Raw genomic sequence first — 25,032 nt, 5'->3', positions numbered from 1 at the left:
GCAGACCATCGCTTTCTTCCCTGACCTGTAAAATCTGTCTCGGGCAGCTGAACAGTCTTTCGTGGCCAAGTGTAGGTAGTGCTGAAAAGATTGAAGGCCAAGTTTCAAAAATGTTTTAGGCTCGACTTGAGGTCTGCTGTGGTACCAAGAGCCTTGTGTAAATACAGCTTTATTGATACAAAGGGGTTCACGGAAATATGCTGGTAAAAGCCCTTCTGTATCAATATAATAAGCAACTCCAGACTAGGACTGTGGTGTTGTTTTAAGTAAAACGGTATAGTTAAAAGCCATAAATATTGTACGTGTATTTATGACCTTGGGAGCAATGTGCCAGGCATTTTCAACAGTCCGTGTGTTTTTGGAAACCCCCGCTTCAGTGGAGAAGTGTTGACTTCCATCACTTCTCCCTAAATTAGCAGTCTTCATGATGGGACTTCTGGCACATTTGTTCCCCGGTGCGTTGGTATCGACTGGTGGAATTTCCACCTTCTGCCTGGTAGGAGCTAGGGCTGCAGTGAAGCAGTGGGAGTGGACCAAGCTTCTCCCACAGAAATTGTCCTCACATAAATTACTATATGACTAAAAACTTGTGAAATGACAGTATCAAAACAAAGGCAACATTTTGAAATGTTTAATGAGGGGACAGAGTGGGAGGAGAAGAGAACATTGATTCCATTGGAAAGGAATTTGGAAATGCAAGAAAAGAGAAAACGTTTGTGTGAACATTATCAGCAGTTTTAAAAATGAACAGGCGAATGCTGCGTACTGAGAATATGAATGTGGAATTGACCTTTTAATTTCGCTTGTGAATAAGGGAGGGCTCGGAGCTCGTGCCCCTGAGGGAAAACTGGCGTCCTCTGTCTAGTACCATCTGCAGGAACTGACTTCTAGTACCGAGCCCTGCTGCTGTGCCCGTTTGTGTTACAGCAGGGCATGAAGGTGCCAATCCCAGGCAAGGCATCCTTGTTTATGTTACAGCCCTCCCCCTCCAGTGCGCAGCCCAGACAGCCGTTAATCTTGCAGTAATACCCAGCACGCTGATAAATGGGCAGGGAGCCACGTCCATAGGAGATGTCAAAATCCTCCATCTTGACAGGGAGCATAAAACGAAGCGACAGGGGTTGGCCGTTTAAAGAACCTTTTCACAAAGCTTTCGTTTGTTCCCGGAGCGCTGGAGCGTACATCTGCCTGCGTCCCCTGCTCGCCTGTTGCTGAACACTGAATGAGTGCTTCTGTGCGTGTGTGTGTTACTTTTTCAAGCGAACAGCCTGGCGGATAAATAAAGAAAAGTGCCCTCCTTTTCATGCGATAGTAATCTGAGACTTTTCCGTTACATGAGGCTCTTAACAAAAGATTGTAATTCCACCAGCTTTGCTCAGGAAGATACCACCGTGCGCTGCGGGCCTGTCGGGAGCGAGGGCCGGGGACCCCGCTGCCCCTTGGTGCCCGGGGCTCGGGGCGGCGCGGGCTGCACCCAGCGGAAGGACTCGCTGCAGCGTTGCATGAGCCGTCCTGCTCTTCCCGTGCTCCGCCGCCCCTTCGCCCTTGGTACAGCCTGCGTTTCCTCCACGGTGCTGTATGGTAATCGAGTGACATCAGCCCACACCGGGGCGGCTGCTGATTATATTACAAACCAGCAGAAAGGTCTGAGGTGTGCGCGGCTCCTGGGAGCGCTGGCGAGGGCGGCAGCGCGTGGCTCCGTGCTGCTTTTACTTGGGGCTGAATCGCAGGCTGGCTTTTATTTGATTTAGTTTCACCAGAGCCAGGCAAGCGTTGGAAACCAGATTCGAGCACTTGAGAGTTGCCTGTAGTGGAGCGGGGGAAAAGAAAAAAAAAAAAACACCAAAAAAACCCTCATGGTGCTTTAAGTTTGAATCCATTACAGACAACTTACCACCAACCCACAGCGCTGGATTTTGGACCGAAGCTGTTATTTACTTAGGGCTCGGAGAGAGCAGTTTTCTCTAGGGACTGACGCCAAACTACAGAGGAAGCTGGGATTTACTCGGATGTATGGTAGAGAAACCTGTGGTTCCTTTATGCTGCAGTTCATCGTATCCCTGTGTTACCTGTAAATGGAATTACAAAAATCAACCAGTATGCCCGGGCCGTTGTCCCCAGGATATGCAGCTCAGGTGCCGTACAACTATAATCAGTTAGAAGGAAGATTCAAGCAGTTACAAGGTAAGCCTGTGCTGGTTTTTCATAGGTGTTGCTTGGATATGATCCCTGTAAACATGTTAGTCTGGGCTTGTTCTCATTGCATCAAGGTGTTAATGAGAGAGGCCAAAGTGGTGCTGCAGGAAAAAGCTTTGTGTTCTTTTAAGAGATACTGTGTGGCTTTTATCTCTCTGAAGGTGTCCTCAGTCTCACACAGTGTTAAGATGCATGTCCCATGTCCCGGGGTTACAGATCAGGACTAACCCGGACAAATCACTTAGAACAATAAGGGGGAGAGTGAGAAGTGGTCTGTCTTTTATCCTGAAATAAAATACAGTCGTGACTCTGGAGATTAATCATAAAATCCTGCCTTTGTTGGGGTGCAGTTTGCAGTGTGAGAGCCCTTTCCAGCTCCCCGCGTACCTCCTGTAAAGGCGGGTGGCTCAACTTCTGCAGATGAACAGCAGTTGCATAATTTCCAAAGGAATTACTTTGCTCATGTCGTAGGTGGTCTCCAAGAAAGCGTTCAGGTACTTCAACATTCCCAGTTTTCTTCATTTTGTGTTTCTCTGCTTTTAGAGAGGGAGAATGTCCTTCAATGTCTTCCCATTAAACTCTTTATCTGTGTGAGAAAATGGACGTTTCTTTCGGGGAATGCTGGTGTGCTCTCTAAAGGGCAGGCCTCTGACCTGGGCTGGAAACCCACATTAGTAGTGGAGGAGGGTTGTGCCCAGCATCTCTCTACCTCAGACAGGGTAAAACGAGCTCTGCTGTTTCTCTGGGTAAGGCATGTCCCAGGGATGAATGAACTCTAGCATTGCAGTTTCAAAATAAAAAAGAATTCTTAACCAAAACCAAACCTCCTCCTTCTCTACATCCATGTGACTCCGTAAATAATCCCAGAGCAGCCAGAGTACAGTGAAGTTCAGCCTTTCTGTGCATGTTTCTTATTTTACTCTGGTCTGTGCCACAAGTGTGGTCCTGTGGTTCCTGTCAGAGAGGGAGGAAGAGCCTGGTTAGTGCAAAGAATGTTCCTATTTCTTGGCCTAAGAAGGGAGGGGAAAAAAAAAAAACCTTTCATTCATAGTACTTTGTTTATCTTGTAAACTGGCTCAGAGTAATGGCTGCATACTGGATGTAATAAGATAAAATGACAGCATCTTAAACACTGGCAACATAGACATTCCTCAGGCAAGGCATGGAAAATCCAGGCTCCGAACTTGCACACCAGGGAATATGTTAGAGGCTTTATCTTGGACATCTGTCAGATCTTAGGCTGCGGTACTCGCTTTAAAAAGAACGAGGTAAGTTTGTGGCATGGAAAAAAAGTACTGGCTCATGCCTCTTTCTTTGCTGGTTAAGTTAGCAGTCTAAAGAAGGCAGATTTTATCATTTTCAGGGTCACTGCTTCAGGAATCCATTATCTGTGTGTTTACATCACATTGAAAGAGGAAAGCAGACCGAAGTGTTGAAAGCACAGAAAGTGAGTTTTCCCTCCAGTGGAATGCACTGTCTTGACTTTAAAAAAAAATAAAAATGCAACGCTCTCCCTAAACGTACTGCAATTTCCTCTAACAAAAGAGATAAAATGTAGTGAGTTCTCCTGCACTTGTAAGGAGGAACTTCGCAGTAGACCATCCCACAGCTGTTTACTCACATTGCAGAGGAGGTAGATGGGCTTGAAAAGTAGTGCTGCCAATGATCCTGTTCAGGGTGGAGCTTAGGTACAGGAAATGTTCTCAGTTATGCACTAGATACTGCATGAAATGCTAAATAACCGTACAAAATACCGTGTGCTGTAAAGGGAGTGGCTTAACTCCGCTGACATGGACCGTGTCTTTCCTTGGATTAATGGCTCTTTGTTTGAAGAGTATCTAAAAAGCCATTAACTTGTAGTTGTAAACTTTGAGGTGATTCTCATCCTCTCGCAGAAGGCCCTGGTGAAAACATGGGGTGTTCTGTGGCAGCGGGCATTACTCAGCCCCAGCGAGGATGAGCTGAATATATGTAATGTTTTTAAATTGCAAATTTATCACCAGTTTTACCTTTTTCACTGTGGAGGTGTACAAACAAGTAAGAGCAGATATGTTTCAAACCCTCTTCAGTCTCTGGTAAAAAATACCTTTTGAAGCTTTCCTGCCTTTTTATTTTTGTGTTTTCCTCCTTTCTAACTGTGTTTCACCTCTCTTGCCTCTGGTAGATGGTCTCTCTAGAGCAGCACCAGTATTAGCACTGTACTGGGTTACTGTAGCATATACATAGGTTCTTCCCACACTGAATTTACTCCTCATTTTTCACAGTTCCTTTAGTTTTTGTGTGAATCCACAGCTTTTCAACAGATTATAGGAAGGTACTGTTCAGATTGAGCAAAGATTGGGAGTTTTCCTCAAAAAAAGCGCTTAGGAGCATATTGGTTTGGCTGAAATAACACAGAGCAAGTGCCTAGGCCCTGTTGAAGCACAAGCATGAATCGGCAGTAGGCAGAGGACACCTCTGATCTCCTCTGTCCTGAGACAGACAATACGTCAGTCTTGGCACTGGCAGCTTCACATGAGAAGAGAGGAGCCAGTCTAACTGCCCCCAGAAGCTAGGGACAAAGCAAGTTCAGAGCATAGTGATCACCTAGTCACTCCTACATTCCACCTCTTTTAAATGCCTTGAAGTGAGGATTGTAAGGAGACTCTGGTGTTCAACTTGATGTTGATTGTGGAGCTTTTAAAGCAGATTTTCCGGCCCTGATCTCAGTGGGCTGTGAAGCCCAGTGCAAGTTGTGGGACTTCACTGAAGGGACCGGGCTGGCTCCTTCTGCACCTGGGCAGGGTCACCGTGCAGGAGAGCCCAGCTCCCCTTTGCCTTGATGGGCTGGAGCGAAGCAGGATGTGGCAGAAGACACTGCTACGGGTGAATCAAGGCTGTCTTTGTGTCAGAAGAAACCCTGAAGTTGTGCGTGATAATCTTGAAGTTTAGCATACTCATACCCAGTGCTCGGGAGAATATCAGTACAGGTGTGGGGAGAAAAATGCTTTTACGAGTTCTGTTTCCTTTATTAAGTTTCAGTAAGTTCTTATTATGGTTAGTTCGCCCAGTCCTGGAATGATAAGTGAGAGATACTATCAGTAGTTGCTGTCTTCTTAAACCTAGGTGTGGAGTTTTGGTTCTCATGGCCACTTGTTCCGTAGAAAGGGATCGTGTTGCTGGGCTGCAGTAGCTCTCTGCAAGTAAAGACAGGACCCCAAACCTTGTTTGTGGAAAACGTGTTGCCATGTAGCTCGTGCAGGGTACGTCACTGGAGAAAATTTGTCCTGCTCAGTTGAGGAATTAAATGAAAAGCGAAGCAGGTATGTCGTCGTTATAAAGCAGGGCTGTCGCCTGGGCTGCCGTAACGGGGCAAGACCCTGTGGGCTGGCTTGGTGCCGGGGTGGGTGTTGGCAGGAAGAGGTTAATGCACGTCAGGAATTTGGAAGGAGATCCCTGCAGCTGTGTCACCTCCATAGGGAAGGCAGAGAGTGCCAGTGCCACAGGGGAGCTGCCACCAGTCCAGGGAGGCAGCTGTGGTCACTGGTCCAGGACTCCTTCCCGCCTGGTTAACAGGACAGCGTGGTGTTTATTAACCTTTGTGGCATTTAGTAGCTGGTGACTCTACCAGCTCCCGCAGTGTAACTGGAAAGGTGGGTCGGTGGGTCTGGGCTCTAAGGCTGTGCCCGAGGTGTGAAATTTCCAGTGGCAATTACAGATGTAAAATCCTGGGGGATGGGAGTAAATGAGATTTGTGCTCCTGATAAACCCCCAGAGGAAAGGCAACTTTCAAAGGAGCTCTGGGATGTACCCTCCTGTTTTCTAGTTCGTTTGGTTTCTTAATGTTGCGTTTCAGGTTGGAAAAGGTTCGTTTTTAGTGGGAGTGTGATGTGTTCTAATGACCGGGGTGCCTGGGTGGAAGTGCCTGTATTCCTGCTTTTGAGCCAAGTTAGAAATAGTGTGGTTAGAAAAACTTGACTGCTGATGTAGTGACCAGTGGAATAAGGCTGGAGGAAAGGTGGGCTGTCTTTCCCGTCAGGAGCATTTAAGCCGGCTTTAGATCAATTCTGAACTCTGTTTCGTGGGGATGGAAGGCTGTGGCTACACAGCACTACCTACACCCGAAAAACTGCAATCATAGGAGTGAGTGTCTTATGTATCTTTCTGGGGCAGAAACCTTGCTCTGACAGCAGTGCCCTTCAGCAGGGGAGCTCCTTGATCTGCAGTGGCCCAAGCAGGTTTGCTCCGGGTTCCAGTTTGACATCAAGTTTCTATTTTTAAGCAGTCAGTGGCAATCGGGATCTGTATGCACAGATTGGTTCCCATCCAGGCTGCAGAGCAGCACGAAAATTTTCCGGATTGTTTTTCTGTTCCGAAGCAGGGCTTCCCCACAGCTTTTCCTGCCAGAAAGTTTTACCCCCAGATCCCTGCCTGTCCCCGAGGACAAACAGGGAGCTCCCGCTGCGCACTGACAGGTTCGCAGGAGTTGCTGAAGCGCTGTCCTGCACCAGGGCAGGGAGATCTGCTGCTGCACCCAGGATCCTCTGGAGTTGGTGGGTGCCCTTGGAAAAGGCAGTTTCAATAGCTGTGTTCCTTCTTGCACGATTTCCCTTTTAAAGGATTTCAGGCTCTCTGGAGCGGTGACCTGCATACCTGCAGGCGGTGATTAGTGAACTGAAGGGCATCCTACTTTGTCTACCAAATTGGTCACTGGCATTTCTTGTCATGGTAATTTCTGTTAAAGGTGAAATGGGGGAAGGCTGAATTTCATTCCAGATGAAATGTGTCTGGTTTACATGGATTTTTTTTTTTTTTTTCCCCCCACTCTCTCAGATCCACTGAAGTTGCAAATTTATTCATACTCCTGTGGCAAATTTTGCTTGATTTTTCTGCTGTCTGCAACTGTTCCAAAACCTGCATGTGTCACAGCATACTTCATTCTCCTGGTTTTGGTGAACACATGAGCACAAGCTACAAGACTGGAAGCCCTGTTGGATTTGCAAGCAGTTTTTAAGTGATCTCAAACACCGTGTTTTGAATGTGTGTGTCTGTCTTAGCTGGACTCTTATTCTTTCCAATGTAAAGATTACTGCAGACGTATCTGAATCCGAGACTCAGTTTTAGGGCATTTTAGCCATCTGAAACAAAGATGGTAGCTGAATATTGGTGAAAGTCATCTCTGTCTAGAAATATTTCACATGTGCAGGTTATAAAAGCGATCTGGCTAACTAATTGAGTGTATAATTTAGGGATTTAACTTGGAGGAAATGACTGGGTAAGTGTTGTAACTAACATGCCCAGGTTCTTCATTAAAATGGACATTTGTAGCAAATCACTCGCTAGGACTTGTATTTGGCTGTTCGTAAAGCCAACTGGTCAAATTTAAACTCTTTGCACGTCCCCTTGTAGCACAGGCCTGATGCAGAGAATCGCAGTCGGACAAGGCTACTCAGAGCTGCCTTATAAATTCTGCCCTCTCCAGAGGTAAAAGCCTACCATTACGCTGTAGAAGTTGTGGAATGGCACGTTATTTATTCCTAGTCCGAAATATTGCTGCAGGGGACAAGTACAGTCGGAAGTGGAAGCCATATTTGAGTGACTGTGCCTGTGTTGTCTGTTAATTTCATTGCACGTAAATGATCTAACTTTGCCCCCATGCTTTTTAAGTTTTTGCCTAGGTGATGTATACCAAACCTATGGAAGAAGGTTCTGGAGTGACTTTGTCTCTGGAGAATAAACTTCAGAAACACCCAGGAACTTAAAGCATTCAAACCCCTCACTCCCATTCTGTCCCAGTCCTGATATTAAAAAACTCGACAAAGCCAAATATGAGATTTTGAGAAAAACTTAACAGAAAGTTCTTGTGAAAGGCTTTATTTCAGAATGAAGAGTGAGAAATAAAGTCTAACGTTATTTTGTATTTTCCCTGTTTTAGAGGGCTATTTAGAAGAGTACAGCAACTCCATCTTTACTGCTAGATAAACTGTTATCATGCCTCAAGATTAAATTTCTTCTTGTTGAGAAATAAACTAGATTTTGGTAATCCTATAGCTACTGAAGACAACGTTTTGTCCCAAATTTCTGCTTTCCCTTTTAAAAAGCTCTGTAATTCTTTTTGTCTTCAAAATTCCCAGAAATTTACCCTTTTCTGGTTTTGGTGCTTGTGGAGATACAGAAAGCAAGTTAAAAGAGCACAGAGTAAGGTGTTTCTGCTAATGTGGTCAATGTTGATACAGTTGAAAAAGTAAACGTTTAAATTGGATTTGGCTCCTCACTGCAATAACTGTGAAAATTCACAACTCTGAGCTGTTGCCTCAGGTGTTTTGTAGTCTGTTCTCTTCAGTTTCTGTTTAGATTATGTTTGTAATGTTTGGGTTTTTTTAACTCTGTGTATAAGAAACTTCATTTTAAAGCAAACAGAGAACTCTAGATTCTGAAGCATAGTTTTGTTTAAAAAAGGGACGATTCTGGTGTACTTTTTGTGTCTGAAATTGTGATGTAAACAAAGCTTGTAAGCAGATATTTTCACATGGGCCAGTAAGGTATTTTGAATACCCTGAGGGTGATTCGTTGCCAGAGTTAGAACAGTAAAATGATTTGTGTAATGTCCTTAACTGGTGTAAATCCCCACCTGGGAATCTGGAAACACCGCCGTTTGTGCCAGCACAGGGCCTGGGACTTTTGTGCTTCTGCAGTGGATGTCCAATGTTTCGTAGGCACGTTGTAACCACGTAGGAGTACAGGCTCCTATTCCAAATATTCTTCCTATCCAAGAGCCCTATTCAGGTCAATTGTGGGTTTTGCCATTAACTTCTGTGGAAAGTGGGGCAATAAAAAAAGACTACAGACAGAGATGAAAGCGGTGATAAAAGCCAGAACAATGGTAGGGTCTCATTCCTGAGTTATTTCTCCAATCTGTTTTTGCTTTCCTCCTCTTTCTTCTTCGTTTCTTTCTGTTTTCTGTTGGGTGCATGCTTTGACTATTAAGGGGGATGAAATGCCACCTAAGCTAAGGAGCAACAGTGAAGAAAATCAAATTACAGGTTTGCAATGTGGTTCACAAAATCCCCATTCCCTATTCCCTGTACTAAACTACTCTTCTGGGATATATCAGCGCCGGACATGGTGTTTGGTAGGTGCATCCCTTCTGCTCAGAGTCCGAATTTCATGTCAGAATTCATTGAAAGAGTATTTGATTACTAACAGTTCTGAAGGTCTTTTTTGTTCCTGTTTAAGTTGAATTCAGTAGTACTAATTATCAGCCATTAAGTAGCAGGGTAAGGCAATGATACGTTTTGTCCTTGTGTGAAAATGAATTATCTTCATTGAATAGACAGGTTTGGGAAAACTGGGAATTAGTCTGCATTAACTTTAAAAGCTGTGGTGAAGGAGATTAAATAAATAAAGTGGTTTAGAATCTATTTGCTCTTCCCACAAGAAATCAAATGTGGAATTTCGTTTGGAATTTATATCTGGGGTTGGCAGTCGTTTTCCCAGTGTTGTCATTCAAGTGATATAACACCTCCAAAGGTAAAGATTATTTAGTGGGTACTAAGCAAACAGCTCCTCTCCCAACTCAAAATTAGTCCTTTCAGAGTAAAGGGTCATTCACAGGGAGAGTAAGAAACTCGTGGATCGCTCAGTGTTCCAGCAGTTCTGAAATTCGGCACAAGCCTAAGGCGGCGGCCTGGCAAGCAGAAGCAGAGGATAACGTGCCCTGCAGAAGCTCCCGATGGGAGCAGGGGTGCTCTGGGGAGGAGGGCCCTGCTCTGAACTCAGCTTCGAACACACCATTTCACACTCACATACTGAACATAGTTGGCACCCAAAGTGATTCCGGCCCTACTGTCCTCCGTGATAGCCTGAATGTAATTAAGGAGGGCATGTGAGCCTAAAATTGCTTGTGCTCCTAAAAATGTGTTTAGCTGAATCCCTGCGTTTCTTTCAAAGGAGAAAAGACAAGAGGGATGGTGACCACTCATGCTTGTGACTTTTGATGTGGCGCCTGAGGTCGCGATGGCCGGGAGAGCCCACGTTCACACAAAAGGCCCTGTACACTTGCTGCTGGGACGAGGGCTGAGAGCCTCCTTTGTTGGAGGAGAACCACTGTAGCCAAACTAATATTAACCGGCCTGGGAGCCGTGCTGAATGCCCCACTGTTCCACTGGGAAAGGAGCTTAAAGAAAAAGGCCCCTCAGTCTTGGAGGGGAACAGTGCAGTTCAGCAGACACGCAGGCCGTCGCTGTGGCGTAGTCTAGGGGCCACGTTGGTGGCTTTTCAAAGGTCCTGTGAAAGATCTGGCATTACCAAGTGGCCTTTTCAGATATAACTGGAAATGCTGATAATTCCATGCTCAGTCAAGTTGGGTTTGTTCATAAAAATTTAAGCTGGAGCTCTTGAAAGCCCAGGCCCAGTTACATGTGCACACCAGACAGGGTCAGTTTTCTGTTTGACAGGTCATCGATAGAATGCACAATCCTGCACTGGTTTTAGTAAAACGGTATTAAGGTGGTTGTGAGGGGCAGGAGGTCAAAAATATGATTTCTCATTTGCAGATTTTGAATACTTCCTATGTTAGCAAGGAGGAAAAGTATCATCCCAAATGGTATTGCATGGGATTCGTGCTTGTTGTCCCTCGCAAACACCTCTGCCTTGGATACTGTCAAAATGCCAGGCATGTGTTTCTGAGGATTGGTTTTGGTTTAAGGTTGGTTTCTTTAAGTTTCTTGTCTGTTTTAATTGTCAGAACTGAGTTTCCAGGTAGAACAGCTGGAGCATTACGTACCAAAGGGACAGTGAAGAAAGCGTGGTGGCAAGGTACAAAAATGATCTGTATTACTCCAGCACTCTAATCACAAGCAAGGGGTGGCCTCATGCCCGCAGAGATTAAACAAAACAATGCGTGGTTACAAGGAGATTTAAGAGTTTATCTGAACAAAATAACTGCTGGCTGCCTAGATTTTTCTTGGAAAAAACTCCTATGGTTTAACAAAGATACCTAAATGTTGTAACGTGGTGGCTTGGCGAACTCCTCAGAAAATCAGCCCATGTGCAGAGCCCTCTTTTTGGATAACCTCAGCCCAGGCAGTGCAACTGCCCAACGGCACGGTGCCAAGGGACTTGCTCGTGGCATTTTTGTCTCTCACATCCAGGCCTGCTTCTTCATTCTGTCAAATAACAACTCCTCTTGGTTTCAGGTTCTCCGCACTGATACCATATGTTGGGTTCCACCTTCCACTTGCAAAAAAAATCCCAAAAGTCCAGTTCTTAGCGCTTATTTTGCCCAGGCAGTTTTTGAAAATATAATTTGATTATGGTTTGGTTCCAGGAAAAAAGGAAAGTGAAAACATGGCTGTCTCATCTGTAGCCAGCTAACTATGGTTTGCTTTGAGTAACCATGAATCCTGCATGTAGTTTAGCATCTTTCCACAGTTATTTCCAGGGAAACTAGGTTTACTCTGGTAGGGCAACAGCCGTTTTTTTTCTGGATGTATTCCTCTTTTCAGCTTTTCCAGATTGTCTGGCAATATAGTGAAAGCAACTGCTCTGAAATTGCGGATGTGACTGTACTCTGATTGCATTTTAACGGAACAACAATTAAGTCAGGCTCTGAGTAAATAGGGGAGGTGTCTAGAAACGTCAGATGTGGGCTCTGTCCTGAACTTCTGACCTTTCTACTGTTCTGACGTCCAGGGAGTTCAATAATTTGGATTAACCCTACCTTTACATGCTCAGTATCTCAAGTTGTTTAAATAAAAGTGATTCCTTGGGACGGCAGCATCTGCACCCCCAGTGCAGGTGGATGCACCCACTGTCACCCCTGTGCCAAGGGGGCTGTGCTGTGCCCCTGCACGCTGGGGCTGGAGGGGCTGATGGAAGCCAGGGCGTACGTGGTGGTTTGTTGTTTAGGTGGGTGAAATCTAATTGGATTGAGACTGTAATCTTGAGCCCAAAGGAGAGGGAAGGGGTAGGGGAAACTATTTTAGCTATGGCTATGGAAACTGTATTGACTTTCTCAGAGTGGGTTGTACCCCATTCCCTCTCTGTGCCTCCACAGGCTTCATTCCCCCTGTGAGGTGCCAGTTCTGTTTCACCCTCCTGGCGTCAGCTGGCAGCAGGAAGGCGCGTTTCACTTCTTACTCAAGGAAGTCACTTTAGAAAATGGACAGTGCCCGTAGACAATTTCCTGACTGTTCCCTCGGCAGTGTCATGGCCACTGTCACTTCTACAGGTGCGCTGATAATCTGCCAGCCTCTAATACCAGATTATGTGCTGGTCGCATCTGGACATGATTGTTCATAGCTGTTGCCTGAGTCCTTACGGAAGGAGTTCACGGAGCGAGACATGGAAGTTATGGTCCATTTTTTCCTTAAATCCGCTGCTGCTCACATATTATTAAATGCTTCTCTCTATCTCTCCCCCAAAATAAATATGTTAATAATGATGCCTGGCAGGGTATATTCTAAAATCCCCATGTGATAAATCCTTATTTACTGGAACATTTGCTTCTCACAGGCGAGTGGTGCTGATGTTTGCCAGCATGTTGATGCTAACGATGCTCTGTGCCACTTGAAAGATCCTTGTGCATCCTCTGTGCTTGGAGCCAGCCGCCTTCCAGCCAGTTCCTCACCGCAGATCCTTTTTTTCTAAATAAAACCAGTCACAAGTTGTCCTGGAGAACAGACAACACTTAAGGACACCTAATATGTAAAATCTTTAGCCGTGCAGCATGTCCTGGCCGCAGCATCCTCCATAGGGCTGGAGCATAGTTCTGCACCAGCTTCAGGAGAGCTGCTCTCTCTCTGGGCTGGGTCCAGCAGGGCTGGGACCAGCACCTGCTGCTTTGAGCAACACAGAATAAAACAGCAGCTGAGAGGGGACTTTTTTTCACCTCTTTTTCTGGAATGACTGAAACGACTGGGCAGGGTGGTGCGATCTCTACAGTCCATGGCTCAGTGGGCCGGGTATGGGGCTGTCCTTTACCTCTCCTCCAGTCTCCATGAGCGTAGCTGATCCCAACCAGTTCCCAGCAGTTTTCAAGTGCATGGTTGTGAACTGCGTAAGGCGAGAACACCTTTTGTTTTCTGTGCTACAGAGGTCAGCTCTCCCTTCCACTTTAGCTCCTGTTGTCAGGTGTGAAAACATTCCCCTGGCACCGGCTGCAGACCACTGTGGGCTTCATATTCAGAAGTGTATTCATGGAGTTTTTTTTTAATGCATGAATGTCTTGTGTATTTGAGTTAGGCTGAAACGTGCCATAAGTTTGGAGACCTGAAAATCGGTGAGTTGTCATGGCTCAGGCTTCAGGAACATACGAAGAAGGCGCACGCGATCTGTGTAAGATGCCATAAATGCGTTTTCATGCCTGGGTACACGTGTATATCTGTGTGGTTTGGCTGTGAAGATGTGTAAGTTGGGTATAAGCACATAAAAAGTCTTAGTTCAAAGAGTCTGACCGCATATGTCAGGCAAATGTGCAGCAGTTCTGTGCTTAACCAATACTTGGATTATTTTTTAATGACATTAGTATTACATTAATGGATTTTTGGGAGCAGTAGGCGCTTAGCTTTCAGAATTCCTTGTGCTCTGCATTTCCTTTATTAATTGCCATATTTCATAGTCTGTTTTTTTGTTTGTTTTTGTTTTCTGGTTGTTTGTTTGTTTTTTTTTTTTTTTAAAACCAACGCCGTTTCACATTTTGAGGGACGGGGAAAGCCCAGAATCCAGAACCCATGTGCAACATGATTAAGGAGGCACCAATGAATTGACTTTGATCAGGAGCGTTTGGGTGCTTCTTGTATTGATTATGCTGAGCTGATGTTTGACACTTAATCTTCTCAGTGTGCTAAAAATTTAGGAAAGTAAGAGAAGGTGAATGGTTGGGAGCTGTCCTGGATACCTTCAAGAGAAGCCCCACCTTTGTACCTGTGTAGAGCTTTTCAGTGTGCGTAGTCAGTGCCTTACACCATCAGTACGACTAGAAAAACAGGTGGTGTTTCGGGATGGAGATTCATGTTTAGGTTGTTCAAAGTACAATTTTACCCAGGTAATTTCTTCAAATTTGTGTTACCTTTTAAATATCAGAGACCTTCAAGAGTTTCAAACAAAGGATTTTTTTTTTTTTTTCTGGTGCTGCTTTGAAAGTTGTTACATGGACAGGAAATACTGTGCTAGAAAGGTATTTTTTTTTTTCTCCACTCTTGCATAACTCCAAAGGCTAAAATGGTTTTGCTTAAACATGCCACATTGTCCCACAAAAGCAGTAAACAACCTTTGGATTGGAATCAAACAGACCAGCAGGAAAATTTTGAGGTGAGGAATTAGGATGTATGTGCAACTAGTTTGTACCTCAGAAGTCCCAAGAAAGCAGGTATGGCATGGGAAGAAAGATTTAATATTATTTTTTTAAATTACCACATGGATTTCTTAAAGAACTTTAATATGCAGAGTGACTGACTGGAATGTGTGTAGCAAATTTTACATTCTGGTTCAGTTTTCTGGAGCTTTTCTTAAGCAAGCCAACAGGTGATGGAATTGGTTCTGCCAGTCCCAAAAGACAGCAAGTGCAGAACTTCAGCTGGAGCTCCGCAGGATGGGTTTGCAGATTACAGCCAGAGGAGATTAGGGATTTTTCCTCTAATGCTTCTTATTAGCAGGTTGTTTCCAATCTCATTAAAATTCAGTCATTTTTCAAACTCACTTCTTAGAAGTCACTGCATGTTATAAATACCGTGGTTTCTTCAGTGATACAAGTAATTTTTACTGTAATCTGTAATATTTTTATTGCTGTTACTCATTCAGCTTTCACCTTTGGGATTTAGTGTAGGTCTCGAGCTGGTTCACCTGTGCTGTTCCTGCTTTTGTTGGGCAGCCTGCCAGCACAGCGTGGCCCGTCTGACTCCGCAGTAGAGCGTGCAATTAACAATAGTAAATTAGTGCGTGTCCATGGAAACCGGGTGAACTAAACATTGCATTGTTCGGCAAGGCTCTGAAATCAGCTATTATTAATCCCTGATCAGCACGGCGGTTGTCTAAATACACGTTCTTCCATTTCAAAGATTTCTGCGGTAATGAAAATTATAATTTAACAGCAATTAATTATAGCGATAACATCTCTTAGCACCTAGATTTAATATTTTGAAAGGATTAAATGCATTCATCATAGACGTATTTATTTTCTAGTTGTGCTTTTCTGTCATTGAAGTGAAATTAGATTGAAACATACAACCAACAAATGTTTGGCATTTCTTTCATCATCTATTCTTTCTGATTGCAATGAGTTTTTAAAGAAGCGTGGTCAAAACATACCACAGCTTCAACTTTTCTCCCATGTAAGGTCTCAATTTGTGCCTCAGAGGAAAGAAAAGATGCCACAGCTCTCTGAAACCCCTCGCTGGGATTCCATAGGAATACTATCAGCTCAGTCTTCTGGCCTAGTCTTTTTAAGCTTGCTAGAATTCATAGAATCACAGAATACTTTAGGTTGGAAGAGGAGTTTATTTGGTCCAGCACACCTGCTCAGAGCAGGGTCAACTTCAATGTTAGATCAGGTTGCTTAGGGATTTGTACTGTCGAGATCTGAATACCCCTAAGGATGGAGCTCCCATGGCCTGTGGAGGATCTAGTGCCTGAGCACCCTCACGGTGACAGCTTTCTTCTTGATATCCCATCCGAATTTCTCTTGCTTGGCGGCATCCAGCCTTGCACCACTGGCAGGTCCCCTTCCTCCAAGGTGATGTGTGCCACTGTCAGCTTCTGTCCGCAGTGCCGGGGTTTGCTCTGCAAAAGATGGGTTTTGGCATCCATTCTTCTGCCTTCACGGTGAATGCGGAGTCCTGGTGCCCATCCCTGACTGACTCATCTCTGCTTAACAGTAACAATTCTGTATTTCCAAATACCGAGGTGAGGAGGATCTTGGTCTGGTCACACAGTTGGGTTGGTAGTAGTCTTGTGTGAGAACTGTTGCATCGCCTGCAGCTGCGAAGAGGAGGGAGGAGAGCTGAAAGGAAAAGAGAACAACAGAAATAATAATAAAACCCAAAACCAAACCGGACAACCTCCTCCTTCCTCCCCTTTAGTTTTTTTTCTCCTATAGACAATTGGGAATCCTCTGTAAAAACTCTTTCGTTCTGCTGGGTTTGCTGAACACGGGAAGAAATAAGGTGGACCTTACGTAGTGAAGCACCTGGCGTGTTGTGTGCCTGTGCCCAGCCTTGCTCTCAGCCTTGCTGACACTGCTCGTCAGCCAGTGGTTTGGGCAAGTATGGAAAATAGCAGCTCTGCTCCCCCTCCAAAAAACCTGGCACTTCCCTGCATTCTGCTCGTGATGTTTTTTAAAGGAAACTGCAAAGACCCCACAAGATTGTGCGTACTTGAAATAGTGCCGTGACCTCAGGTTCTCATTGTTCTTGTCTGGGAATGTCAGCAGTGTCCTGGGACAGGCCGATGCTTTTTCCATGCTTCTTTTCATTAAGCGATTTGTCTGTTACTCCAAGGGAAAAAATGACAAGTGCAAACCAGCCATAAGGCATTCGTGTCCTTTTATGTTAAATTCTGACAACACTGACGTATTTTTCATGCTGTTTTTAAAACGAGGTCCGTTCAAACTCTATACTGCACGCTTATTAGACCAGAAAGTTATTCCTTTATCCAACTGTACTTTTGCTATTTTGCTGTAAAAATGGTTTCGTGACATCTTTCTCCAAATACATTTTGGAGATCAGTCCTTGGTCCTCTTGAATGTTTTTCTCCTAATGGACTTCAGTAATGTGAGTGGTTTTACCGAAACCAGAGCAGACGATGGTGTTGGAAGCTGAAGGTGGGTGTAGGTGTTCCCAAGAGCCGCTCCTAGAAGCATTAAACCATTTTAATCATCCACTAGAAAGGTTGCATTTCTGTAGCTGCTTTGCATTTCATGTGAAAAAACAAGAAGTCAGCTGGTATCCTAGAGTACCAAAAAAAAAGGTGCATGGTTAATGTTTATGAGATGGGCTGTGTGACAGGGTGTTTTCCATTGCAGGGAGCTGGTCATGATGAGGGAGGTATTTACATAATTTAATGTTCCAGTTTTCCAGAAGTTAAACAAGCAGTTCACATAGCTTGCACCAATGTAAGGAGAGCTGAGCACATATTCTCTCTAAATCTACTTAAATATGTCACTTTTGTCATCTTAATTTAAAAAAAAAAAAAAAAGCTGAGTTCTTCCACCAGTTTAATCTGTTAAACCCAGATGATTTTTATGTTTCATTTATCTGCTCTGGGAGACTTTACAGAAAGTTTTTTCGGCTGAACATAATCATTCTTCTGCATGAATCTGGAGCTGGCTTTCAGGAGGTTTATTTTTGTGTTGCTGACACCAAAATGCCATAAACTCTGTATAAAAATAAAGACAATGAAGGGACCTGCCCTTCCACACCCTGTAATGCTTGGCTGGCTACTGGACATTGTTCTGTGCATCATTTCATTGTGTGAGTGAGGTTTAGTGACATCAAAGAGAGAAAGCAGCAGAATTGTTTTTTCCACATGCTGCATTATGGAGCTTTCCCTTTTTTCTTTTCAGAGCATTTTCAGCAGTGAAAGCAGTCACATGCTGTAATGTTTAGTAGACAAGGGTAGATATTTAATAGGATTTAGAAGCTGGCTGGTGCTTCCTAGTAAAAGAGAATGGATTGCTGAGCACACCCCTGACTTTGGAACAATAGTCTCTGTGTAGCAGAGTCAGGAAAGCAGCGAGGATTTTGCTCCTAATGAAAATCTCCAGCTGAATACAGCATGAACAAAATCACCTTGTTGCTTTGTCATCCTTCACATTCGCGCTCAAGTTCTTGTCTAAGTCATGTTCGAGCATGTCGAAGCTTTGGCGTGTTCTCACCGTTTTTGATGGGGAAGACGCACCACAGATTGTTTTGTGCCGTAAAATAACCATAACAAATATATCCTATTTGCACCAAAACCATCAGCTGCAGACATTCTTCCATGTTAAACTGCAAGATTGCAGTAAAAATTAAGGAGATACTTTTTTTTTGAAGTTCACCTGTTGTTTCTAAGCATTGGACCCATGTATATCATGTTCTCTGTGTGAGATTTGTGCAAGTTTGATTTCCAGCAGGTTTCATTCTAGGTCATTGCCTGCCTCTGCACATGTGTATTATGGGCTTCTGTCTTCTATGTTAAACACATTTCTTTGCATTTTCATCAACCCTGTTTTCAGTCCTGACCCGCTATCTGCAGCTGGAGAAAAGCAGCATCCGCTGCTCAGTGTTATTGCCTTACTACTGAAGGGGAGATAGTCTTAGGACACTTGAATGTTGAGAGAAATTAATTGTATTTCCTTTTCGCTACAGACACCTAATAGTCCTCCTGACTTTCTCCTTCCATCATTTTCTTCCCTGTTGATCAATTCCAGTATGTTTTAATTTGGACTCTCTCTGCTTGACTGTACATGCTTATGCATTGTTCTCTCGGGGCTTCTTATCGCCATGTGTACTCATATACCATGCATGTGAAAGAGCCATCATTTGGGGAGTGTTTGTCCAAGCAGATGTTTCTCTCCTCAGCCGATCCATACAGATGTGCAGAGGTGCTTTTTTCCCCTCTGGATTATATTTAGTGTTGCATTGGTGGACTGATTTGCGTTGCCACGCAGCCCTGCAATCAGTCAGTCCCATGAAGCGTCCTAGCCGAGGGTCTCAGCCCAGGACGGGGTCCTGCTAGCCTGCCAGGAGCCGCAACACCCCACCACAGCCTCCTTCTCTGGCATGACTCGCAGGCCAGGGCTGCTGGTAGTGCCCAGCCTTCCTCCCAGCATGCAGCCTTCTGTTTGGACGAGAAACATAAGGACCAGGAGCCACCAGTATTGTTCTTTTCTCCAGGCACTACTGGGGTGGTGACCGAAGGAGCTCTTACTTGGTCCTGTCAGATCTGCTGAGGGCTCTGGAGTTATTTTGTACAAGCCTGTGCTCAAGCCTGCCTGGAACAGCAGAGCTTAGACCCATATGAGAATTATTTCGTGTTCAGCATCAGTCTTCTGTTACTCTAACAAATGGTGAAAATTATTGCAGTACAGGCGTTCATGTTGTTTCCTGATAAAATCTTGTTTGATCCCAACACTCTAGTCCCAGCAGCTGATCTGCCATTCTCTCAGGCGTCTTTCTCAACTGAAAAACTTCCAGGCAGGGCTGGAACTGGTGAAACTGTGAATACTCCTGTCTGCTTAGCTCCGTATCCTTGCATCTATGAGAAGATGCAGTGTGATGTCCTGCGCCCTGAAAGCCTGCAGTACTGGGAGCATCGTTGTGCGAAAGGGAGCTCTGATATCTCTGTGCATGCTTAACCTGGGTTACGATGCGGGGAATTCTAGGAAGCTGTGGATATTGGATATCAGCAAATGTGGTGTGCCCGGAGCAAGGCTTAGCTGCTCTCTAAGTCAGTGTGTGTGGCCATGCTTCGAGTAGGGTGCACACGGGCTGCGTTTGTTGCTGCAGTGAAAAAAAAATCATTTTAAGCTGGAAAAATTACTGTCAGCATGGAAATCAAAAAAGATGTAAACCTGCCTCCTGCAGCTTTTGAAGCTGAGGATTAAAACTCATCCTTGATTTGCCTTGCTCGAGGTCTTACAGGGGTCCACAAACACTGACAACGCGTAGCACGAGCTGCCCGCCGGTGGGCCGGCGGGCAGGATTTGGGTGCCTTGGAAGGCCGGGCTGTCCCAAGGCGGCCGCGCGCACCCGGAGCACCCGGCAGCAGTCCTCCTTTCCTTTTGCGCTCTGATTTCTGTTTCCTTCAGCAGCATTTCAGCTCCTGTGGGAGCACCCCGTCGCTGTTCATTGGTGGGGCACGGGGGGGCCTTGGCAGTGCCAGGGCTGAGAGCCGTGTTACCGGCGCCGCGCTGGCAACGGGGCGCGAAACAGAGTCAAGGTCAGTTTGTTGAAAATGCGGTTTGACCGGTATGGAAGGGAGCAGATCCTCTTTAAGCTGCTTCCAGAAAGCAGGTGACTGTGCAGGTAACCCTTGCCAGAGCAGCAGTTCGTGCCACGAGGACTGGGGCTGATAACGCTTCCCGGCATGTGGGAACGGCAAAGGGGTCACGGGGGCCCACGTTCCTCTCCGCCGGCTCCCGCAGCCGCGTGTTTTCCAGGGCAGTTATTAAGACAAATTCTCCATTATTCTGGCACAGCCCTATTGAGCTCTGTCAGCGGAGCTGAGCGTGTGACACAGGGAGGACGGTGCGGGTGACCCCCTCCCGCTGCCGCGCGGGGGATTCAGCGACTGGCATGCGGGGCTTTCAGAGAGTTGACTACGTTTTTGTTAGAGATTTTTCTCATCCAATTAGTAGAGGAAGAAATTACTGTCCTCAGGCGGGGAGGGGGCTAGGTGCCTGCTTGTGATCCTTCCCGGCCCTGGTTTATGTGAATTCCAGTATACAAACTCCAGTTTATTTACTAAACCCCTAAACAAAGTCAGTCCTTGATTTATCACAACCACAGAGCTGGGGTTTGTATGCTCGTAGTATTGTCGTGGGGGCTTCCGCATAAAGGACGTTTCCTTCCCAGTGTTGCTTCAAGATAAGTCGGATTCTCTATTATCAATACTGCTGTTAGAGCCGCTTCCGTTTTCCTGCTGTGCGTGTTTTGCATGTTGCGCGGTTCTCTTTACCCTTGGGAAACAAATGTTTTCGCAAGCTGTAGGACACTTGGAGCTCCACCCATATCCCCTAGTTTTAATTAATCTTCAAAACCTAAAACCGTGGTTTTGAAAGTATGAAGGATATTTGTCAAAATGATCACATGAGATTCATAAAGAGCGGATCAGGGCCCATTGCTGATGTTAAATCCCTGGTATCATCACTCATGGATGCACCTCGCCCTCAGCATGTCAGTTTTTACACAGCACTGCATGTTAAAAGAGTCATAGTTGCATCCTTGGCTATACGTGCTGCTCTTCTGTACGTATATTTCTTTCTCTGAGACATATAACCAAAATTCAGTAGTTGTAATTCTCTACATGCTTTAACCTGAAACCCCAGAGCAGCAAAATACAGTTTATCAGTTTGAAAGGGTGGGTGAAAGCGTTGCAAAACCCTGCAGTCATTGTGAAACGCCATGTAGAAATAACCAGGAGAGGTTTTAACGCGACCAACCCCAGCCACGCAACTTTCCAAACGGGCTTGTTTTGCTTTCCCACGTCGTGGGAGCACAGCAGGAGTTAAGCGATGGGGATAAGAACGGCTGCGCCTTCTCCCTTCTGGAGTTTCGGCGGAGAATTGGCGAGCTGTGCTCCGCCTGTGCCAGTGCACGACCAAGGGTGGCCTTCCTGGGTGAGCAGCCCCTTCGGAGACTGAAGGAGCTGCTGTGGCTCTCTGGTGGCATTTTTGTGAGATGAGCTGCTGCTTGCCCTCACGAGCTGGCACAGAGCAGGTGGGGGCCTGGCTCTTGCGTGGTGCCGCAGGGTTTTCCCACGGGGCTGGAGGCTGCACCGGGCAGCCGGGGATCTTGCTGCTTTTGGCTGCTCTTGTTGGGAGCCCGAGGAAAGGAGGAGAGATGGGAGGAAAACAAAAAGCTATTGAAGTCTGCAGCCATGAAGTTGCTGGGACACACGTGAAGAGCTGACAGCAGGCTCAGCATGCGGAGTTTGCGCTGAAACCATCGCAGCCGTGGTCTCGGTGGAGATTTTCACACTATTTTTATCTTGGGGGGGGTGAGCAGGGAGGAGGACGGCGCTGCAGAGGATGGGTGGGGATCAGGTGAGAAGAACGAAGACGAGAGCGAGCGCAGGGCGGGTGCGGAGGTGAGGAGCCAGAAAACCCAACGGAGCCCTTCCGCCTCTCACCACAAACAGGAAATGGAGGACCGCAGAGAGCGGGGCAGAGGAAACGGGAAGGCAGAAGGGGAGCGGCAGCAAGTGCCTTTGAACTAAAGAAACCAGACACAACGGCACGGAGCATCAGCTACCAAAGCACAGAGGGCCTCCAGCAGACGGGGACAGCCTGTGGGCTCTGACTCCATCCTCTCCCGCACTGGTAATTCAGTACACTTCAGGATGCTGAGGCAACACAGAAGAAAAGGAGTCACTGGAACTTTCTTGGATTTTTTCCCCAAATCCCCACTGCCTGAAGAATGAGCTTTTGTGTCCTCTTTTAGAGTCACCAGTTGTGCTGGGCTGGGGAAGCCTTTTTGGGAGAGTGACCCCTGGGCCGTGTCAGCTCGTCTGCAGCAGGGGACCGTTCTCCTCCTCCCGAAAGGGCTGCCTGGAGCCAGCTGATCTGAGGAGTTCCTTTGACTCGCTTTCAGCACCAGAAGGTCCTAAGCTGGTATCACTTAGTACAACGGCATCCAAGTTTTCACAACCTGACTTGGCACATCACTGCATTTCCCACATCGTGTCTGTAATCTGTGCAGAATTAGGCTCTGACCTGTCATCATCTTCTGCTGAAACCACATGGATGTTCTTTCCCCACCCATTACTTTTATCGTGATCCCAAACTGGGGGGATTGTTGATAACCATGACTTTTGACCAAAGATTTTTTCAATGGGTGGCTTCGTGATGAGATCTGATAGCGTTTTTGTTTTACATAATATTTACTATGTCCAACTCTCTTTTTAGGATCCTTTTTAGGATCCATATTTCTCTTTGGAATGAATGTAACCACAGGGATCTCTGAACCTTGTGCTTTTGTATAGAGACTGCAGTGATTAAATAAACAAACTTGCTGAGCTGTTTTGGGGCTAGTTCAAGGGTGAAGGGAGGTGTGGTAATTTCTGTTGGAATTTTCTTTAAAAACCACCAGCTATTGCAAGGTTTTTCTTCTGTGACTCATTTAAAAAAAATCAACTAAAAGCATGGATTACTAGACGAGCAGATATGCAGATACAGCATTCCCAGGAACTTGCTATAAACAGTCCATAAAATATATATCTGAGGTTAGTAGACACCATATTTAAATCATTACTTGGATAGACAACTATTTCCACTAGTGGGATGCGTTGGGTTTTTCCCTCTTTGATCCAGGACTGAACAAGCTGTGTTGTTACACCACTGGTACGAATGCCAGCATGGTTGGGAGACGCTGCAGCTTCCGACTGCAAAGATGGTGTTTATTTTTCTAGTGCTGCCTTGCTGCGACGAGGTTTGGGCTTCTGTCCTCACCGTGCCCGCTAGCGCCGGCAGCAGAGCCCCACGCTGCTGCCGCGGGGATGTCCTGGCAGCGACGGGCAGGTGCATCAGGTGGCATTGGCGGTGTGTGGGCAGAGCGGGGCGGAGGTTTGGGCAGGGGATAGGCACACGCTGCTGCTTTTGAGAAAGTGCAGTTGGCCCCTCTGGGTGCCCTGGAAAGCAATTATTAAAGTTATTGCTGAGTTCCTGTTCGCTTCCTACGTCATAGCAGTCCTCTGCTTTGTGCGGAGCGAGGACGAGCACGGGCAACGCAAACTGTCAGTTCACTGGAAGCGTGTTGCTGTTCTGTCACAACCCCACCTTTTCCATCTTTGCAAGCCCCATCTTAACTTCACACCTTACAGGCAGGTGAAAGCTGTTACGAATGGGACGGTTCCAGGGCATTAGCTTTGGTTTTGTCACCTCCTGCCACTTGGTCGGGTAGCAAGAGTGAATTCAGAAATGCAGGGGAGGAACTGAAATCTTAGGGTGGGGTTTGTGTAACTGGGCAAACCGCTGCTGAAGTGCTGGTCTGCTCTCCCACTCTGTTAGTTCCCCCTCCTGACCACCATTCTACTATATGATTTCTTTTCTTACTGTCTTTTTTTCTTTCACTTGTTTCCCAACTTTCTATCCTCTTCAGCCTCAGCTGCTTTGTCATTCCTGAGCACCAAGATCAGGCTTTTGCTGCTGTCCCCCAGGTCCTGCGAGTGTGGAGGCCGTCACTGGTTATGAACGTGCTGAGATGGTGCCCCCGTGAAGCCGCGCTGCCAGGAAGGGGGCACATCCTTCCTTCTGAAGGACAACACCCACAGAAACCCTGGCTAGTCAGATAGAAACTCTGTGTTGATCTGCACCGTCATTATTGTTTTCTGCGTTTCAAACAATGTACTCAAGAGTTTCCCAGAGCTGAACATGTTACATTTTGGTTCAGGATTTACCAGTCTACGCGTCCTGTTTCTGAACGGGCCAGCAACTTTAAAGAGACTGATGGGAGGTTTTGATGCTCAGCTGCTTGGAAAAGCAGACCACTTTCAATCATATGAAATTACGGACTTTGGAGTCCAAGTTCGAGCACCTGTGTTTTGACAAATTTGGTCTGTAGTAGTTCCCAGCTCAGCGAAATTACATTTTGCTAACAAGGAAGGGCTTCATCCAAAGCCCTTGGCAAAAGAGTTTAACCACAAAGATGTATCATATTTTCTGTCTGAGAGTTCTGGGCTTGGCAGATAGCTGTTCAGGAGCCTCTGAATTAACGTGGACTGTAACTAGCCTGTGCATTAAGGGAGCTCTCGTAGCCAATGTTTTCGTGTGTAAACAGTTGTGAAAGACTGGGAAGGGAGGGCAGAAAGAACCTGTTTTTCTATGGCTTTAAATAAATATGAGTCTACTTCAAACATGCAGGTATGGCAAAAGTTTATCTTGACATTGAGTAAATACAGTTACAAATGTTGAATCTGTGAATTAATATTGTAATGAGAAGAGAAAAAAGTAAATGGGAAACTTTGGTCTCTTTTGTACCTATATTAATCCAAAGTGGCTTTGGGTATTTCAGGAGATCTGTTGTGGATTTGTGTGCGTAGTCGAGAGCAGAAGTTGGCCTGTTCTTCCAGTGGTGGAAGATAACTGTCGATCACATTATGGGGCAGTTTGGTCAGTCCAAAGTGGCTTTTACATTGTAGCTTTACAACAGACCTCTTTACACC

General features: G+C 45.8%; 1 protein-coding gene across 2 annotated transcripts in view; it reads left to right on the top strand.

The window, feature by feature from the left end:
* The window catches only part of SPTBN1 (spectrin beta, non-erythrocytic 1), a 91,329-nt gene that overhangs the window by 13,489 nt on the left and 52,808 nt on the right, over window positions 1–25,032 (top strand). The window contains exon 1 of one of the 2 annotated variants that reach the window (XM_009982866.2): window positions 1,982–2,184. The exons of the other annotated variant lie outside the window; for it this stretch is intronic. Within the exon in view, the coding sequence (XP_009981168.1) occupies window positions 2,076–2,184 (109 nt within the window). The 5' untranslated portion in view covers window positions 1,982–2,075. Of the gene's footprint in view, window positions 1–1,981; window positions 2,185–25,032 lie in introns of those variants that run through there. 2 annotated transcript variants of the gene reach the window in all.

This window comes from Tauraco erythrolophus, chromosome 2 (assembly GCF_009769465.1).
Source record: "Tauraco erythrolophus isolate bTauEry1 chromosome 2, bTauEry1.pri, whole genome shotgun sequence".
Classification (NCBI taxonomy): Eukaryota; Metazoa; Chordata; class Aves; order Musophagiformes; family Musophagidae; genus Tauraco; species Tauraco erythrolophus.
This window is presented reverse-complemented; position numbering and strand designations above follow the sequence as displayed.